General features: G+C 36.5%; 2 protein-coding genes across 2 annotated transcripts; both read right to left on the bottom strand.

The window, feature by feature from the left end:
- Window positions 1-1,896: 1,896 nt before the first annotated feature.
- Window positions 1,897-6,373, bottom strand: LOC113766844 (long-chain-alcohol oxidase FAO1). Its single transcript, XM_027311004.1, has 3 exons — window positions 5,990-6,373; window positions 5,598-5,870; window positions 1,897-3,844 (listed from the first exon to the last, which is right to left on the bottom strand). The coding sequence occupies exons 1-3, from the start codon at window positions 6,218-6,220 to the stop codon at window positions 2,099-2,101; spliced, it is 2,250 nt and encodes a 749-aa protein (XP_027166805.1). The 5' UTR covers window positions 6,221-6,373; the 3' UTR covers window positions 1,897-2,098.
- Window positions 6,374-13,637: 7,264 nt separating this feature from the next.
- LOC113764590 (KIN14B-interacting protein At4g14310) lies at window positions 13,638-18,053 on the bottom strand. Its single transcript, XM_027308531.1, has 3 exons — window positions 16,074-18,053; window positions 14,761-15,374; window positions 13,638-14,389 (listed from the first exon to the last, which is right to left on the bottom strand). Exons 1-3 carry the CDS (start codon window positions 17,931-17,933, stop codon window positions 13,855-13,857), a joined length of 3,009 nt encoding a protein of 1,002 aa, XP_027164332.1. The 5' UTR covers window positions 17,934-18,053; the 3' UTR covers window positions 13,638-13,854.
- Between the last annotated feature and the right edge of the window lie 1,369 nt (window positions 18,054-19,422).

Here is a 19,422-nt window from a genome sequence, read left to right as displayed (position 1 = left end):
CTCAATAAGGTTGAATGAGTATGTGCATAAGCAGTAAATTCAATTAATCATTTTCTCTTTTAAGTGGCATGCTTAGTTGAAGAAAATCAACGGGTTAGTTGAAACTTGGGTTTTATCCATTTCTTGCATAAATCCCCCTCAAATCAATTTTACACTCTTCTAACAATCTTTATTTCTTTTTAATTAACTTAAAATATTTCTTTATCCGTATATTGGTTAGTTTGGTTTTTCATTTTTTTTGATAAGTAAATTTATCAATTACGCCAGAAATTGGAATTGAATATTAGTTCATGACAGAATTCTAAAAGCAAGTACATTACTTTTTTGTTTTTTAAGTGTACAAATCATTGTAAAAGATTAATCGTTATCTCAAAAAATACTTATTAAATTTTTTTTAACATACGCTATAGTATTTGATGAATATTCTCATATTATCTTAATTTGATGCATAAGAGTTTTTCAAAATTGATATAGTAGTTGAGCATTAAGAATACAATAATTTTTCAGACATAAATATGAATAAATGTGCAAGAAAAATATTGATATAATGCCTTGCATGTACAACTAATCAAGGTCAAAAAAAATTGATGCACTATTGTACAAGCTAAAATACTAGTTTTATTAATAGAACGATAAAGCAATAAAAAAGGAATCTAACACCAACAAAAAATAAAAAATCAACACTCTATAAAGGACAGATGGAACACAACATCATTAAACAATTCAACCACACATCACTAACTAGAGGGGGGGGAAATGTAAATGGAAGAAATCAAAAAAAAATTAGTCAAAGACGTCTAGGGCTCTAACTTCTAAGCCACACAATTGCGTGAAGGTACTAAAGTATAACTATGGTTGTTGCAAATCTGATCCTTTCTTTTAATACAATATGGTACCAAATAAAGTTTTTCTGCGATGACTTCTTTATGTCTTTCCACTAGTAGAAACACAACACACACACCCACACTCAACACACACAGAGACCATCGAGAAACCGGCCCAGAAGAAGCAACCTAAGGGGGACCCACAGAGAAACCCTATCCAGCCAATTGGTGACATCTTTATGTACTAAAGGCAATACAGTTGTACCATGTCCGATTCTGACGGGTTTTTGTATTTTTTGTAAGAATTAATGTATCATCATCACATTACCTATTGTATCGAATATATATATAAAAAATTCTATTCAACATTAAAAACAATTCTACATTAAAAACAAACAAGAAACAAGAAGCCCTTAGCAAGTCTTTAGCTTATTGTTTCTTGATATCTTTTCTCGGTCTTGATGATGCAGAGACTCAAAGTAAATACAGTGATACCCCCAAAGAAGACTCCTCAAAACTGATGATGCCATCACAGGCCTTGAAAAAGAAGGCATAAACTGGATATTACAAACTAAAATATGTTGCTACCTACCACCTATTGATCGAGCAAGTCCACGTTCCTTAATTTTGATGCTATTAGATATGAAGTGTAGCTTACTAAGATGGGTACCAACTATAAATTGATGAGACAGGCACAAATGGTGCTTTCTATTTTGATGATGAAGTGTTACTAGTAACTTGAATGCACAACTAAGCAGGCATCAAAAGGCAAATTTGTTGATGAATTCAACATTTATTCCTTGGGTTCTAATTCCATTGCTTTTATGTGTTTCTGGTTCATTGCCAAAGGCTAATGAAGTGTGAAAATTTAGTTCTCAGGTAAATAAGCTACTTTTTCTTTTTTCTTTTTTTCGTTTTCTTTGGTTTGTAACTAGGATTGATTTTCTTTTACTTAGCAATTCTGTAACCGAGCATCTGGAGCTGTTCCGGTGTCTCGAAGTTGCTTCTGCTTTCTAAGAGGCTTTTTCAATCTATCCATTCGCTTGAACCTGTTGGTGGCTTTGTGGACAAATTAAATGCTAACAGCGAAGTAGAATAATTGATAGCTGATCCATTTAATTTACAAACTTGACGAATCAAAACTGAAAATTGTTGCTACAAATGGATGCTTTTTGTTTCTTTATAAGTTTAGGTTTCTTCTGTGCTTCTTACATGCAACACTCTAATGTTGTCTGTTCTAACAACATCAAAGCAGAAAGGCAAGAAAAATTAGCTCAATCTGAGAACTTTCGTTCTTTCAAAATCTCTGCTATCTTATTCGAGAGGCAATATGCTGTTGACTGGATAGTGATCATTGGATTGACACCAACAGCACCTGGCAGAACACTAGCATCACAAACAAATAGACCTTCTGCCTCCCAACTCTCTCCATTCTCATCCACTGCACCGACTTTTTCACTCTTCCCCATTCTGCAACTCCCCATTTGGTGTGCAGAAAAATATGTTGTCCAATTCTGTACTAAAGATTTTGGTCCCCCTGCTGCCGTAACTTCATCAAGAAACTCTTCTAGTTCTCTTTCACTAGTACCCTTGCACTTGAATTTCTGTCCATTGCTCTGAAGTGTACCTACTTCAACAGCTCCTGCTGCTACCAAAATCCTCAATGCTTGACGCAACCCTGCCGTGAGGTTCTCTTTGTCTGTTGCATCGAATGTATAGCTTATCCTTCCCTCTGACCTGACTTCTCCTGATCCTCTGTCTCTAATCATCGAAAACAAATGAGCAGTTCTGGCATACTTCAGTATCCTTTTCTTTGATTCAAGCCCGGATTCCCAAGGGCGTAATGCTGCAAATGATGCTGGTCCTAAAGCAGGCGATTCTATAAGGGCTCTTACACTGGAATCATCCGATCCCACTTTATGGACAGAGGTGATAATGCCTCCCTCGTAGATTTTTCCCTTAAGTTCTGAATCGGACTCTGGAAAGTATCCCCAAGCCATTAATACTGGATGTAGATGAAGATTCCTTCCAATATGTTGATTCGTCAGACCACTAGAGATCATTAGAGGAGGAGTCAAAAGAGATCCACATGCTGAGATTGTCACTTTTGCTTCAATGCATAGTCTGTTTCTGATATCTCCATTCAAACACTTGGCAATCACTCCCAAACATTTACTCTTTCTTGATCTCCCATATTTATTCTTTTCGAGTACAAACTTCTCAGTTTTGCATCCTGTTATAATCACTGCACCACAAGCCACAGCATCCACCAGCCAAGTTGAATCAGTTCCTTTTTTATCTCCTGTTCTACAACCATAGTTACAAGAACCACAGTAGTGGTTTTCCGAGGAGTTCCTTGGCACAGATTCAACTTCAAGCCCAAGCTTTTCACAACCCCGACGGAGGATCTGGTTCTGGAACCCCTCTTCACTACATTTCTCTGTAACACCAATTCTTTGAGAAACTGTATCCATGGCAGATGTATATTGGGAACTTGTGAAAAGTGGAATTTGGCAATCATTGGCCCATTCCTGGAGCACAGACATAGGTGTTTTGATGCAAGCTGACCAATTAACAGCAGAGCCACCCCCTACTGTTGATCCTGCTAGCATCATCATCTTTCCATCCAGCGTTGCAAGGATTCCTCCTGATTCATATAATTCATTCATGGAGGGTCCTTCTAGGGAAGAGTAGTCTGTCTTAGTGAAATAATTTCCTTTCTCGATGACAACTACTTTCTGGCCAGATTTTGCAAGAACAGCAGCCGCAACTCCTCCACCACACCCTGAACCAACTATTACTACATCACATTTGATCTTGTAGAGCTTCTCTTTAGGATCCTCCTTGACTCTGAGGCCTTTCTGGACTAGGGAACTGACGATGGTCGACTCAGTTTCGTGCGTGGTCTCTACCATACCTTTCATTAGAGGTTTCTCATGTGGCGTAGTTGATGAGTCCTTGCGATTATCCACCTGATAGTCCATGGCTTCCCATGCTGGATTTTTTAAATCATCCCATACCTATGACAAGTTGAGATATCAAACCATGTGCTTTAGAAAAAGGATTTGGATGGTATATAATGACATTTAAATTGTGATTCGACATATGAGTTAGATTTTAAGAACAACTCAAGAGTTATACAAATCGCATCCTTTACAATAAGCCCTTATCCCTGGATGGTGAAGATTTCACTGCATCGGTTACGAAGTTTGCTATCCTATCACAGACAAGGAAAGTTACCAAAGGGGCAACCTAACTCAATTCACAAACTTCAACATCATACTTTTGAAACATGTTTTTCATTTGAGGAAAATGGCTAGAGGTTGTACTAAAATTCTGTTTGTCATTATATGCACAGCATTTGTTACTGAAAATGCATTTTCCTGCTCCAAATATATACAGTATATTAACGTACCTTCAAGATTATACTTCTCAAATTTGTAAAAAATAACTTTCTAAACTGTATATTTTGTGCAGTTTTGCCCCAAGTGGTAGGTGAACTTAACCTAATGTATGCATCTATTGTCATAGTGAGAAAGGAAAAAGAAAGATGTAGAATTAGAAAGTTTTTGTGAACCTTTTCTATCCTCTATTCCTCTGGCACAATCAAGTCAGGCTGCTATAATATCATTCTACCTCAAGAAAAAGGATACTTGTCCAACATCGTTAGGGGTCTTGATTTTTTAAAAAACTATCCATCTGACTTGAAAGTAGAACTTAAAAAAACTGGCAACGATGATTTGTGTGCTTTGGCACGGACTACCAGTCAAGAACAATGAAACCAAGATAATTTCGCATCTCTGATATGATTGTGGAAATATAGCTATCAGCATAAACATTCTGTTTCTGGAAATGGCCAGTTTTGAGTGAATTACACTATTGACAGCTTTCGTAAAAGCAAGGGTCATTTGACCCCAAAAAAAAAATTTTTTTTTTTTTAAAAAAAGGTCAGTTATAGTGGTGAGACACTAATCTCAACCCCATAAAAGGACAAATTTAATTGCTCACCTAACCCCAATTCCCCCCACTTCAGGTAAAAGGGAAAAAGGACAGAACAGCTAAATCACAGAGTAAGATGACAAAATTGTTAATCTTGCTACTGTTTTTGGAACTCACAGTGCTTTTTGTTAAAGAACAAGAAATTCCATTGGTCGGAGACAGCTCATCTAGTGCTCTTGATGACTGTAAAGTGGAAAACCAAGGAGCTAAGCTAATCTTTATTGGCCATTGTTTGTGGACACAAGAGGAGGAGTTGTACCATCCTTGCCTACCATGATCTAGTGAATCGAACATTTTGTGCTGCCTCACATACCAATGGATGTATATGGTTTCAGTAAAGTTATTTGGCATAACACAAGACTGGGTGACACCAAATTTTCTAAGTGGATTTTGTATACTTAAAGAATTGGTCAATGAAAACCTAAGACACGCCTATGCATGCAAGTGAATTCGAGTAAAATACTACTTGATACAATATTTAACAGTTCATTAGAGCGCAAATCATATGCATTACCTGTCAAACATAATTTATTTATTGTGATTACATCATTGTTGGAGAAAAAAAAAACTGTGGCTATTGGGACTCTTAACTGTCCTTTCAAGACCATTAAACCTTTCAATAAAATAATGGAGAAAAGCATTGAGCTGGAATCATTTTGACTCTCGGTTTACTTGCCCCAACAGGAAAATCATATATGCAAACTTCAGTATGTAAGAACAAAACTGAAATATGTCAGCCTGATCAGAGACTAGGCCTGCAGGGAAGGCCATTACCTGAGTGAAGAAGGCGTAAAGACACAAGAACTTGATAAATACAAATGGCAGCCTGATGGGAGTAAGGAACCTATGCTTGAACCATTTCTGGATAATTTTCTCTCTGTTTTCAACTGGGATGTCTGAAAACTTGTTGATGTATGGCCATTTTTCACCAAAACACAGGGTACCACTTAGCAACAAAGTCCCCAGCCTTGTTGAAAGAATTATCAACAGGATTCTTACCAAGATCACAGCCTCAAGAAACCCTCTCTTCACCGCAAGTTCAGCAACCTGCATAAACATCCAAAACATGTAACATCAATTCCATAAGCACTTCAATCAAAGAAGTCATCAAGAAAGTGTTGTCACTGTGTTTTTCTGCGTAATATGCTCTGGCAATTCTTTATTACCTCGTCAGGGATTGGGTACTGAGCGCCTGAAGATTTGTAAAAAGACTGAATAGCTTCTTTAGTTTTGCCATCTTTCCCAACGATCTCTGGAGAATTATTCGACGGCAAAGGTGGTATAAAGGCCTCACAAATACCAGTTAAAGCCTCCAATTCTGATGAAGAAAAACCATGGCTGTATTTTGTTTCTCTTCTCCCTCCCCTCAGCGAAGGATGGCACTGATCTTTTTCCATCTCTTTCTTTTCTCTCCTTTCCCTGCTTTCCGGGACAAAGAAACAGAAGAGCAAAAGCGATACAAGGAGCCAAAAAGAACAGCTTGTTCAATATGTAAAACGGGCTTAACCAAATTTGGAGGCTGAAGAGTGAACAATATGGACCAATGAATTGCAGCTCTCCCTATTTATAGCCTACCTAAGGACTTTGAACTATGAACTCGAGTCAGTCACTATACCCCGGTCTGATCCTAATGTTTCGCGCATTTTTTACCCCCACTTGATCGGGTTCCTGGAGGTGCTACTTGATGCAGTCATCGGAGTAGTTTTCTATTTGGTAAAATATACTTTTTTTCTTGGGGAAAAAAAAAAGCCATCTATTGCATTTAATCCTTGTTTCTTTGAGCTATTCAATCCAGTCAGTTAACTTTCCCTCAAAAGGGAAAACAAAACTGAATAGGAAAAGGAGTTTTGTAACGGATTCTGATTGAGTAGTATTAACACGACTAAATTACATCTAACTCATCATATGAATGCACATATTAATAAATATTTTCCACTCTTACCTTTTCAAAATTTTTCGATTTAATTCTAGTTTTCTTAAAAAAACAAATTAACATTTGAATTCAATCTTAGTTAGTATCAAGCGGGCCATAGTTTTATAGACACCAAAAAAAAGTCTCAAATTGTTTAACATATCAAAATTATCCCGTTAAGCTATATCCATTGTATTTGGTATTTATTTCTCTGAACGACTCTATCCAATCAATTTACTCTAGACTTGTATGCAAGTCACTATGAAATCAGATGCATAACAATATTTTTTATCCTTTTTTGGAGAAAAAAAAAAGCAATTTTAAATGCGATGAGTGGACCAAATTAATAGTAGCTATCATATAAATGCAATGATCCCATTTGGTTTACAAAATGAGTCTCTCAAGTCTCAAATTGTGTGGTCTATGGACACATACGTATGCATTGTTTGTTTCATGCATGCTTTGCCCCCACCTATCTTCCTAGAGATCCCACTTGATTTATTAGTGGATGTACATTCATTCTAAAAAATCTGAAATCTAAAGTTTGAATCTATTAAGTTATTAAATTTTTAAATACTAAATCTGGCACATTTGAGTATATATTACATTAAATGATAAGTGAATATATGGCTTATCACTTATTTTTTAGAGTAAGTTCTGCCTAGAAAATTCAATGTCATTTAATTAATTCAGAGATTCAATTTTTAATTATCAAACACGTATGAATATGTTAAAATCTGAATATATTAAATTTAAATACTGAATTAAATTATTAAACAGGGCGTTGTATATCAAAAGTCTCAAATTTGCTATACATCAAAAGAGTTTTTCTGATAGGCATGTGATAATATACCCAAATCATGATCAACCTAAAATATGAGTGCGCGCGCTAAATTATAATACCCAATTTTCTATACTTTTCTAATTAATCTTATTTTTTCAAAATAACCACACCTGAACATTATATTGATGAATGTTAAGTCTGTCGACCGAGTACTCGTTAGACAGACCCATAACAAAATTATCTGTTATCCTATACATTGGATTTAGTATTTGTTTGTTTGAAGTGTTCTCTTCAATCAATTTACTCGAGAGTCTAGACTTGTACGTTCACTATTGTAAATTAATGGAATTAGATATGCACTATTGCTACTAGAAATGGCGATTTTTAACTGTTGTTCTTTTCATTATCCTCGTAAAATTTGTAGCTCGTAGACAAACTAATGTAGCAAAATGGTTCTACCCAGTGTATTTTGGATAAACTAGCAGGACTGATCAATAAGACCATCATGGGATATTCAATCAATAAGACTATCATGGGATGTTTAATCACTTTTTTGTGGTCGAGGGCCATCTTTCGTCTAGCTGGTGGGACTAAGCTTTCGGGTGCTAAACGTAGCTTTATATGATTAACGCGCACTAATTTTGATGTGATTTTCTGGATCATCTTTTTCTAAGCACATATGGTTTCTACTTTCTTCTTTAATCTTCTACTCATCTCTTGAAAACCATCAAACAAGAAACGTGGTTTGAAACATTGGAATTAATTTTATGTGGTTATGTTTAGTTGAGACTTCCATTGCAATTAAACCAGGGTTTGCCCACTTGCTCAAGTAATTAATTAAACTGATGCCAAAGGAAAGTAAATCGTGTCATGTATTTATTTCTTGAGACACTGGTTATGTGTTGTTTTCATGACAACCTTCCAAACCGTTAAACTAATTCTGATTACTTAAAATCTGGGCTCCAGATTATCCGAATGTGTCCAGGTGTGATTCTGGCTAGACCATAAATGTTGTGTTGAAATGCCAAATTTTAAGGGTTTGGTTGAGTTTGTTGATTCAAACTGTTTGTTAACGTCTAATTCAGGGAAGTGAAATGATTTACCTTTTTATTCTAAAGATTCATATCCACCAATAATTAATGACCTCGCTTTGCATTAATTTTTTTTTTTTTTTTGATAAAAAGCAAATTTCATTAACCAATTGTTGAAAACCATCCAACATGATTTGATTTAATAGTTGTTCTAATGGGATGTATTGAATCCGAAATTTCTTAATTACAGTCCCTCCCTCCTTACCATCCAACCCAACCCAACCTTCTCCCTCCTAATGGCAGGTTAAACATGTATTAGAAATAACAGATACAATAGATCTGAAAATTTTTCGAACAGATATACAAGAAATTTTCGAATGTGGATTAATTTAATCACCGTCTTAGTAGATGGATCTGGTTCCATGTATTTATGTTACAAACGTGGAGCTCGATTCATTTATTCGTGTCCTACTGTGTGTATTTAATTCCTTCTTTTTCAGAAGAACTGAATTTAATTTCTTGATTTTCTTCGTTTTTGGTTTACTAATTAAATTAGTCTGACTATTCAATTTCAATGGATCTAAGGTGGGAAAAGCACGGGCAAATATCTTCCTACGGCCTACCAACAATAATTTCTCATCAATATCATAAAGAGATACTGATGTGGCACCACCAACTAACACGACTACTAATGTATAAAAAATAAAAAAAGGAAAGCTCATTGCTTTGCACTGTTGTAATTGGCTCAACTTGAAATAATTAATGGCCTTTTAACGAATGACATCTAACTATATTGTTATCTTTCATTCTTTCAAGTTGCAACCAATATTAGTAGCAATTCAATTTAAATAGGACAAATTTGATATTGAACCATCAATCAGAAACAAAACCGTTTCTTGAATTAATTTTTCATTCTAAAATATTCGTTTGAAAACCTCATTCTTTGCAAAAATATTCTTTTGTATCGCATCATAAATACGTTCTTTAATCATCGTTACCAACTACCTTTTTTTTATCACACCTATATTGAACCATAACAAGTGCTGCAGTGTGATTCCAAAGAATAATTTTCAAATACTCTTGTGTTCCAATACTCTTTATGGAGACAATTTGCTTTAGACTAATTTTGGTTCTTTCCTCATAAACCCTCATTTCAAAACCACAAGGAACGATAACAAGAAAAACTCGAACTAATTTCCTCAATATTCATCTGTGACTCACGGAGGGTTGAGTTGGATGGTAATTGGGAGAAATATTGAACCCAAGACCTCCCACTTAAAAAGAAATAAAAGAATAAAAATTGTGATTCCTGGTCATGGATTTAAATGTCAACTAAACTAAATAGCTCTTGCATCAAATTGTCATGCAGCAAAATCATTTTTCTTTTGGGCAAAGGGGGAGTAGTTGTGAAGGTCAAACCAGTTGGCTTGCATAAGAGTTCCAACAGGTGCCATTGACTTTAGGAGTTATAGACATCTATTGTGTCATTTCTAAATTAATACATAAACGATTTTCTAGTCAGATTTCGGCAGCAAATGAATCCCATGAGTCAACTGGGAAAAGAACAAAAAGTCACAGTCTCCTTACCGTTTTACATTTTTTCCGTGTCAGGGAAGGTTAAGTCAAATATGTACCAACATTTTTAATGTTTGCAAGTTGCCAAATGATCTCTTACAAAATACCATTAAAAAAAAAAAAAAAATTGCACCATTTGATGAATTGAAAAACCCAATAGGCTAGAGAGTGCATCATCCAATTTTTTTTTTTTTTTTTTGAATAACTTACCAAGAATGAGTTTATCATAGGTAAAAAGTCTTCTTTTTTGTATTTGGGGGTGGGGGTTAGGGGGGTTTGCAATTTGTGATTGGATTTTGGAGAATATCCCACCGACAGGCTTTGGGGAGTTTATAGTTTGTAAATGTTACTTTCTTGGGACCTGGAAACATCACTATAACCAGCCTCTAATTCAGAGAGAAATTAATATGAAATATGAAGTGATGCCATTCTCTAGGTTGAGATTGCAGCAGTCCCTAAAAATGTTTATATACTTTTATGCAATGCTCAAACAATCAAAAAATCCAGTCAAGTCCTTGAATTTTGTTAAATTAATCAATACGGTATGGTGAGGTTAACTAAAAAAACTAATCATATATAAGGTTTTACTTCTTTTTTTTTTTTTAGGAAATGGTAACAATCTACCGTGCTCCTGCACTAAGGTGCATTTGATAAAATTAAAATCTGAAATCTGAAAACTAAAGTTGAATTTTGTTAAAATAACCAAGCGGTCTGGTGAGGTTAACTAAAAAACTATTATTTATAAGGTTTTATAGGAGCATAAATGGACTTTACTTTTAACCCCAACTAATATATAAGGTTTTAATTTTAAACCCAACTCTTTTTACCATACTTCAAAAGATACCAGAGAAGTTTCAGAGAACGCCTTCGTGTCAAAGGGACACAACCAACAACTTGCCATGATTTCGGTTCCAGATCATACCACCAATTTGAATTCAGCGTACACGCATATGGGTTTTATCGTGTTACATTACAATCCATTTGGGATTGCGATACTTTGATTAAAAAAAAAAAAAAAATAAAAGCACTTTTCTTAAGCATTAAAAATATACTAAAAGGGTGTTTGATAACCTTACAAGAAATTTTTTTCCCTATGTTTTTAACCATTTCAGAATTCGCAAGTTTTGATAAACTCTAAAATTCTACGTTGTGAGCAAAAATTAATATTGTGAGACACTCAAACTCCAATCAGAGGCTACAGCTGTTGATATTTTCCCACATTAGGAGTCTTGAGATAAGTGAGCCGATTCGATTGATGAAGGAGTTGCACGAACTAGGTTTAAAGCAAACCCAACAAGATCTCAACATGCAGCAATGAAGGACAACATGACATCGCGAACCTTGGGCGTGAAAGAGGACTATTTTCCTGCAAACAAACAAAGCGAGCATCATTAAGTCTAATTATCTTAGCAAATAGATTTTGGAAAGAAAACCACTGTAGGATCTAAGTTTGTTCATTACATAAATTTTTCACCATCTAAAATTCATGCACTTTTTACAGTTGGGAGTGTTTAGACTTTAAATCATAGTGTATAAATTAGACGGCTACACTGATTACTGGCGAAGACAAATTACACGTATATATTAATGCTTTTTACATTATCGATCTGAAATTTTTCTTGCATGTACCACTGTATGGTTTGTGACGCATTATTATGTCTGTTCATATTTGACCTTTAATCTTTAAAGTATTATTGAAAACTGACGCATTATGTAAGAAGAGATTAGGGTGGGGAAAGAAAAGCAGTTTGATTGAGTCACAAAACCCATAGCAAAAGGCAGAAAGAAGTGTTATCACTTAGTTATCATACATGATCTTCTTGTGAGCGTTGTGACGCCCAACTAATTCGTGTGGTTCTCACTCTTTCTTTTTGCACTTTATGTTTTCTTGGTCCACTTTAAAGCCTTTATATATAAATATGTATTGTCAAAATACCTTTGTGTTTTTTTGGGTAAAAAGCAAAAAAACTCCGTGATAAACCTAATATACAGAAAAGTCCCTTTGTGGTTTCAAAGCGTACAATATGACACTTCATGTTTTTAACTAAATTATAAAGGTGACGGAATCCGTTAAACTTAACGGAAATTACTTATTGGAATCTAACAAAAAATTTATACCTAATTTTTAACAAATATACCTATTCTACTCCTTAACAAATATACCTATTCTACCCCTTAGCAAATAGAGAATAAAACAAATAATTTTGTTGAGTTGTCTTTTACTTAATTATATCAAGGCATGTTTGTCTTTTCATCTATTTCTGTTAAATTTAACAGATTCCGTCACCTTTACAATTTAATTTAAAATACGAGATGTTGTGTTAGACATTTTTAGATCACAGGAGACTTTTTTGTGTATTAGGTTTGTCACGAGGCTTTTTTGCTTTTTACCTTTCTTTCTATTGATATAAATGTGCCTTCACATAGCATTTACAAAAAGAAGCAACTGCTCCATCAAGCCTGTGCCTTTCTTTTACAAATCAAATCACGGGGGAATCTAATTCCCATTTCCCACTTCACATCCGAAATCAGTTCCCATCTGAAATCAGTTCCGAGTTTACATCTGAAATTAATTTAGCAGCAAATCTTGCTGAACAGTTGTGACTCTCTATTGGAGCTTCTACTAACAAAAGTAAAAGTAAGGTACGGTTCCGAAAAGATTCTTTTAGTTGTCCAATTACAAGCCATTCAACCTGTCTCTTAGTACTTTACAGTTAGGTGGAATGTTGATAGATGCCCAATTTTTCTCTAAAGCAAAAAATTAAAGTGTTTTTGGTAGCCAAAGCTATCAAAAGCAACTGGTGCAGCCCATGTTGCTGTCCATTCTCCACCTGTATGGCTGTATCCCAAAACTCCTGCTTTGTTCCTGAGCTTATACGAATGGCAACAAATTGTTTGTCCTTGTGGGTGCACAGCACAGTAAAGCTATACAACATCTCAAAGAAAACCTAACAGATAGTCAGTTGGCATGCTGGAGCTAGCAATTATCGATGGTTCACTGCTGGAGGCTGTGAAAAGAAGACTGATTTTACGAAAGGAAAATAACTTCACAATGATGGATAAGGAAGTTATTTTCCTCCACTCGGTATAACTTATTTTCTGTCAGAAATTATTTTCCCAAATTAATTGACAGCCAAACAACGAAAAATGTGGAAAATGTTTTCCACCCAAACAAACAGACCCATAGTGCAATTCCTTTGCAATAGTGATCAAACAATTGCCTTGTAACATCTCAAGGAAGTCTGAATTAATGAGAGACTTCATCTCTGATCTATCAAAAACAAGTGCATTTGGTTTGTGATCACCAGATCACTCAAAGCTAACGAAGAGTAGTACTATTAGAGCTCTAAAACAACTCGAGCAAAGCGTGCCTACTTGGAGCTTCATGCTAGAGCTAGTTCTATATTTCACAAACAAGAGAAACATCTGATGTCAATTGAGTGTGCTCATGGCTCGTGTCAAAGGGCACAGCTTCAGATAAAGAAGGCCGAGAGGAGGCCTCATGCTTTGCAACAATTTGAACAAGCCTCTATAAATTTTCAGAATAATTTATATGCTACCGAGTTGCAGTAACATTATAGTACAACATTATCTCACAGAAACTAACACAAAACTTAAACAGCAATATTCTAGTAGTAGATTACAAAGCAGGCATATAACCTGTAAGGGGTACAATCGGGTATCCTCCTTTTTGAGTAAAAGGATAAGTCTCTGGAGGAACTATGATGGCTATGATAAATACCTCCAAAGAGCCGGGCGATCTCTAGATACAAGGAGAACACGAGAAGCTAGGTAGTCAAAAGAAGGCGAATACAAGTCATCTGGTCCAATCACCTCTCTGACATTCCACATGTCTTTACCAGAATCAGTATCAAGTGACTGCAATACATCATCTTTCAGGGCATCAAATACAAAGAGGCCTTGTCCGTTAACTCCTATGACGAGTTCAGAATTTCCCCAAACTTGAGTAATAGCTGTGAAATGGGAGTGAGCATTTGATTCTGGTACAACATAGGTGCTATAAAGCCTCTGTTTGCGCAAGGAAAATTGTTGGATTTGAGAGCAATGCTGCTTTCTTCCTGCTGACCTTAAATTAGTGCAGCCCATAAATACAGAATCACCACGTGAGAAAGTTGACTGCACATCAACACCAACTTTAGGAATCTTAAGGCCTATTCCAGATGGTTGGCGAAAATCTAATACATTGATGAAATCTGAGGTGCAGAAAACACCATCATTGCCTTCAGCCTCAGAGGAGCTCACTCTGCACATGAAGAATACACACATTAGCAAATATACATAAAGAATATATACATAAAGAATGTTTTCTTGACCATCGCCAAGTGTCTTAAAATACTAAGTTGCTAAAATATCTGCCTCTTTAAAATGCCGTGACACCAAAAACTAGGATGCTTGCTGGAAAGGAAAATATGAATTGCCAAGGAACTGTAAGAAGTACTGATTCAAACAATACTATGAGATAAACTAACTGAAGACACCATGAGCTTCAACTTGCAGCTGACAAGCTTTTGCAAGAATGTATCAACAAGTGACTCCATGGGCGGGAATCAAATGTTTAAAAGAACATAAAGTACTCAAAATGCATTGAACTGGATGAAGTAAGTTAAACTGTACCTCTGTCGAACTCCTCCGCCCAATTCAGCATCCGTATTGTTCACGTGAAGAGCATCAATTTTCCGGTTGGAAGACGAAATAGATGACAATGCTTGAGGATGAAGGGAGCTGACATCCCAAAGGGAAATAGCTTCTGATTCAGCAATGACTACCTTTCCTCTATTTCTCCACTGCAAAGGGCTAGAGTAATCCATTCCCAGCACAGGTTTCTGCAGCTCCCATTTCATTATGTGCTCTCCATCACGAACGTCATAAACTCGTACCATCCTCTGAGAACTAGCTGCAGAAACAATAAGCGGTCCACAGGGTCTATACCACCACTGTTGGTTCTCTGGAGCAATACTTGTTGACAACACATTTCTTCTGAAAATTGTGTTATTAGGAAGGGGAGCAAGGGCTGTTCTAGCAGTAGAAAGTCCAGTTTCAGCATGAAAAGCACGTACTTCTTTGGTATAAAAATCCCACGAGCAAAAACCTGAGACCACTGAATTCCCAGCAGATGCAGCAACAACATATCGTCCAGAACAACCATCTGCACTAGGAGCACGGATTAACCAACAATCTCTCCACATATTTGGAGAAACTCCATGAGGGGGCTTGTAAGTAGCCTTTCCCTGCAAAAAGAGAAAGCATAATCTCAAAGTATACCCCTAGGTGTCGCAGTATTACCACTTACACGGTCCCCTAGGTATTGCAATATTAACGCTTACACAGTTGCTGTGTCTTAGCTGCATAAACATGAAAAACACAAAAAAACCATTGAACATAACATTTCAGAAGCCACATGAAATGTATTTCCAGCAAAATAAATGCGGAAAGCCGGAGTATTCTCAGGCCGAATTGATGCCTATGTGACCTAAAATATAATAAGATGATTACAGAAAACTATAATCCTAAAGCACAATGGTAAGATAGATGGATGGCTACAATTACTCAGAGTTAATCGATGTAAGCCTTCATTCACTCTAGCCCTTCCAATCCCCCAAAATGTTGAATACCTTGCATACCTAATTGGCTCTTTACATTTAATCAAAATTTTCATAAAAATCTAATCTTCAGTGCAGTAAAAACATAGCCATATACACAAACACAAGCAACATTTATCCTTCTTCCTCCTATTTCAGACTGTAAATTATGACTTTCAAGGTAGACGTGTCAGGTACGAATTAGATACTAAATATGTCAACAATGAGTTCCACTAAATAGCAAACATTGACGTGTAAACATATTTATGCAGGAAAAGAAATATGCAAAAGAAAGGGAATAAATTAGGCATTTATAATGAAGTTCCAAATTGAAATTGACATCCATACCTCACTATTAATTATGTCATAGAAGGAACACGAACCATCATCATGAGCAAGAAGAACTGATTCTCCCTCTGACACAAACCAACCTCCTGTTGTCATCTTCTGTCCAATTTGATTCAACTCATACAAAGAACTATCTTCTGTCTCTTCTTCAATAATCATTCGCGACATGTTTTCTTGGTCGTCAAACTCTTCAAGCTTTTCATCTGCTAGCAGTGTAAGATCAAATGAACCTTTTCCATTCAGAGAGTCTGAGAGACGATTATTCTCTCTGGAAGTTACAGCTCCATCCGTCTCTTGGACTTCACTAATCTCCGGACCAAAAGTCCCAACTCTTATTGTATCCTCACACCTCCCCTGACTGAGGGAAGCCAAGAACTCCATAGCAATAGGATTCTCATCAACAGGACTTATTGACTTCTCTACTTTCAATTCACCATCTGTCACTACAACTTCAATCTTGTGACTTTCAGCACTTTCAGAGGCTGATTTCTGCGATGTCCTATCTCTAAGTAACTTATGATGTGGAAACAATCTTGCTTCTAATTCATTTGCATTCAACGCCTTAACCAAACTCTTTCCTTCATCCACTTTGTTCACTTGCATCTTCTCCGATGCTTTAACTTTCTCAACATCAATCTCAGAACTTGCTACCACATTAGCCTTCAGATCATCATCGTTGTTGCCAACACTACCCATTGCCTTCTCAATCCCTGTAATCTTTTCCTGGATATCAGACAAAATCATCCTTGAATTATCGGGATTGTTCAAATCCAGCATCTCCTTTGTTCTCTTGATATCTGAGGCAATCCTCCTCACCTTCCCTTCCAAAAAAGCAAGCTTTTCATGAAGTTTACTTGGATACTTAACATTGGCACTTGAACCACTGACCCCATTTCCATTTCCATCTTTAATCTTCAAAACACCACCCGATCTGTTCATTATTTTTGACTCCTTAGTTTTTGATTCCTTGGAATTAATTTCACTAACGTCTTTTTCCTTCAATGTCCCAGACAATCCAGCTGCTTTATTCCCCATTATGGAGCCCCTCAATTCACCGCCATCTCTTTCTTTAGGAATCATCAAACTCAATTCACCACCATCTCTTTCTTCATGCTTCATCAAACTCGAAGATTTTGATTCTTTTTGACTAAATTCAACACCATTTCCCAAACAAGATTCCACCTTTTCATCCTTAATATTCTCAATTTTCACGTTCCTAATCAAATTCAGCTTTTCATCAGAATCATCCAACTTGAATTTTACCGAGTTTGAGCTCAAATTAACCTCTTTTTCATCATAAACTTCACCACTTTTTATTAAATTCTCTGCACCCCCCTCCAGAAGCTCACTGTTTTCACCCACTTTCTCATTCAAACACTTAAAGCTCCCTCTTTTTTTCTCCACAGACGAATTCCTAGATTTCCCAGAACTCAATAAACCTCTATTAAACTCGGAAGGGCTAGAACTCCTACCTCTCTGCACCGACACCTGCACCGGCACCGATGAAGTCGACCATCGAGGACGTCCTTCAACCCCGTTATTGGCAAACCCATGAAAGCCATTACCCACTCCATTTGCGGCAGATATTTTATCCATCCTAGGCATGGCTTTCATGATTGGCTTCTGGGATTGCACCATCGCCGCCCGGCCCCTAGATGTAGGCCTTGAGTTCTCCTTTCCGGCGGGCCTCTTGAGACTCTCTTTACTGCCGCAGCCACGGCTGAAAAGAGGTTTTTCAGATTGTGGGGTGAGGGATTTTGGGTGTTTCAATGTGGTGGTGGCGGCGGTGGCAGTGATCTTCGCTCCGCCGCCGCCGCCGCCGCGTTCCTTAAGCCGGCGAACTGATGACATAGTAGACATAAATATGATTTTGTCTGCCAAAAGTTGTTGGAATGTTGGATTTGAGGTGTGATTTTAGGGTGAGGAAAATGAAGTAGTTTTGTATGATTTTGTGAGCTTTTCTTTGGTGTTTTTAAGGTACGAATTAAGGTTAAGGATAGCGAGTAGACGATGAAATGTTGGTGACGAGGGAAAAGCCCAGATTTTTGTGATTTTGAATTTTGAAACTTGCCGGGTCCATATGGCAGCTTTGCCGTCTCCGATTTTAGGGTTAATTTCAGAAACCTCCCCTGAGGTTTCCCCTAATCACACTTAGCGCCCCTTAACTTTGAGAAATCACACTTACCACCCTTGGCAGAATGAAGTGACATGCTGTACCAATCAGTAGAGGAGAAATTACAATGCTACCCCCTATTATTAAGTAATTCTTGTGCAGGAAAATGCCGTAAAAATTAAAAAAAATTGAGGCTATATTAATTGAAAATTGAAAGAACAACATTGCTCTCATTTTTGGCGCACAATTTGAGCGCCATTTTTGTTATCTTGTAAAGTCAATATAATGGAGTAATAGGTGTACATTAGCTTCTTCGCACTATCATTAATTCCAGGATCATGTACAGGGCAATGTGCCTATGATAGTTTCAGGTCAGGGGAGTAATATAAGTCGTGCACAACAAAATGCTACTTTGAATGCCCAAGTTAATTTGCAGGCTAGCACAAGTGCTGCTTTAAAAAAAAAAGTAAGCATTATCATGCCAAAGATTCATGATCAAATTGATCCCGAACAAGTGCTTTTTTTGCTGAACAATAAACCAACATAATATTGATTAAGTTGTAATTTTTTGATGTAGAAAGGAAGGCCTTCAAAGAGAACCAGAGATGCTGTGAACAATGTCACCTATGATGAAGTTGTAACTCCAACATGGGGATAGCAAAACCCCTCTGGACCACCTATACAAGCTACTCAAAATGATGGTTCTCAACCTAGAACTTCTATTAGCATCAACACTTCTACAACAGAGACTTCTCACACTGTATCAGGGCATTTCCAAGTGGTTTTAACGATGTTAAAGGCTCCCTGCAATCCTTACTCTTGGTTTTTGAAGTAGTACAAGTACTCTTTATTATCAAAATGTATGATAGAAGACTTATTGTATTTTTGGTGTATTTCATCTGGTGGAATATGCATTGCCATATACTAATCTTATAATATATAGCAACGCATTGATGCACTAGTTGCTTGGAAAGACACGTTGATGCATTAGTTGTACGGACAGATATGAATAGTAGCACATTTTTTGGAATCTTAGTTTGGCTTAGACTTAGCTAAACATGTGACCGTGGGAAGTACACATCTGATTGGATTGTCACAAGTACCATACAAAACAGGCTCAATTTCCCCAACTTTCTACTTTGAATTGCCTATGACTATGAAGGCTAAAACAGTTGGTAATCAATTACAGCATTGCATGTTGTACTTGGACTTCATCAAATTGATTTTGTAATCTGA

The sequence above is a fragment of the Coffea eugenioides genome, chromosome 3 (genome assembly GCF_003713205.1).
Source record: "Coffea eugenioides isolate CCC68of chromosome 3, Ceug_1.0, whole genome shotgun sequence".
Lineage (NCBI taxonomy): Eukaryota > Viridiplantae > Streptophyta > Magnoliopsida > Gentianales > Rubiaceae > Coffea > Coffea eugenioides.
Note: the sequence above shows the minus strand (reverse complement) of the source record. Positions and strands in the feature narration are given on the sequence as shown.

What these genes read in the sequence shown, in the direction of transcription:
- LOC113766844 (XM_027311004.1), bottom strand. Translation starts at nt 6,220, where the DNA reads ATGGAAAAAGATCAGTGCCATCCTTCGCTGAGGGGAGGGAGAAGAGAA. An exon ending in AGTACCCAATCCCTGACGAG is followed by an intron (nt 5,871 to 5,989) that starts GTAATAAAGAAT and finishes ATGTTTATGCAG; the next exon opens with GTTGCTGAACTTGCGGTGAA. An exon ending in TTTACGCCTTCTTCACTCAG is followed by an intron (nt 3,845 to 5,597) that starts GTAATGGCCTTC and finishes AACTTGTCATAG; the next exon opens with GTATGGGATGATTTAAAAAA.
- LOC113764590 (XM_027308531.1), bottom strand. Translation starts at nt 17,933, where the DNA reads ATGTCTACTATGTCATCAGTTCGCCGGCTTAAGGAACGCGGCGGCGGC. An exon ending in ATGACATAATTAATAGTGAG is followed by an intron (nt 15,375 to 16,073) that starts GTATGGATGTCA and finishes CTCTTTTTGCAG; the next exon opens with GGAAAGGCTACTTACAAGCC. An exon ending in GGCGGAGGAGTTCGACAGAG is followed by an intron (nt 14,390 to 14,760) that starts GTACAGTTTAAC and finishes CTTCATGTGCAG; the next exon opens with AGTGAGCTCCTCTGAGGCTG.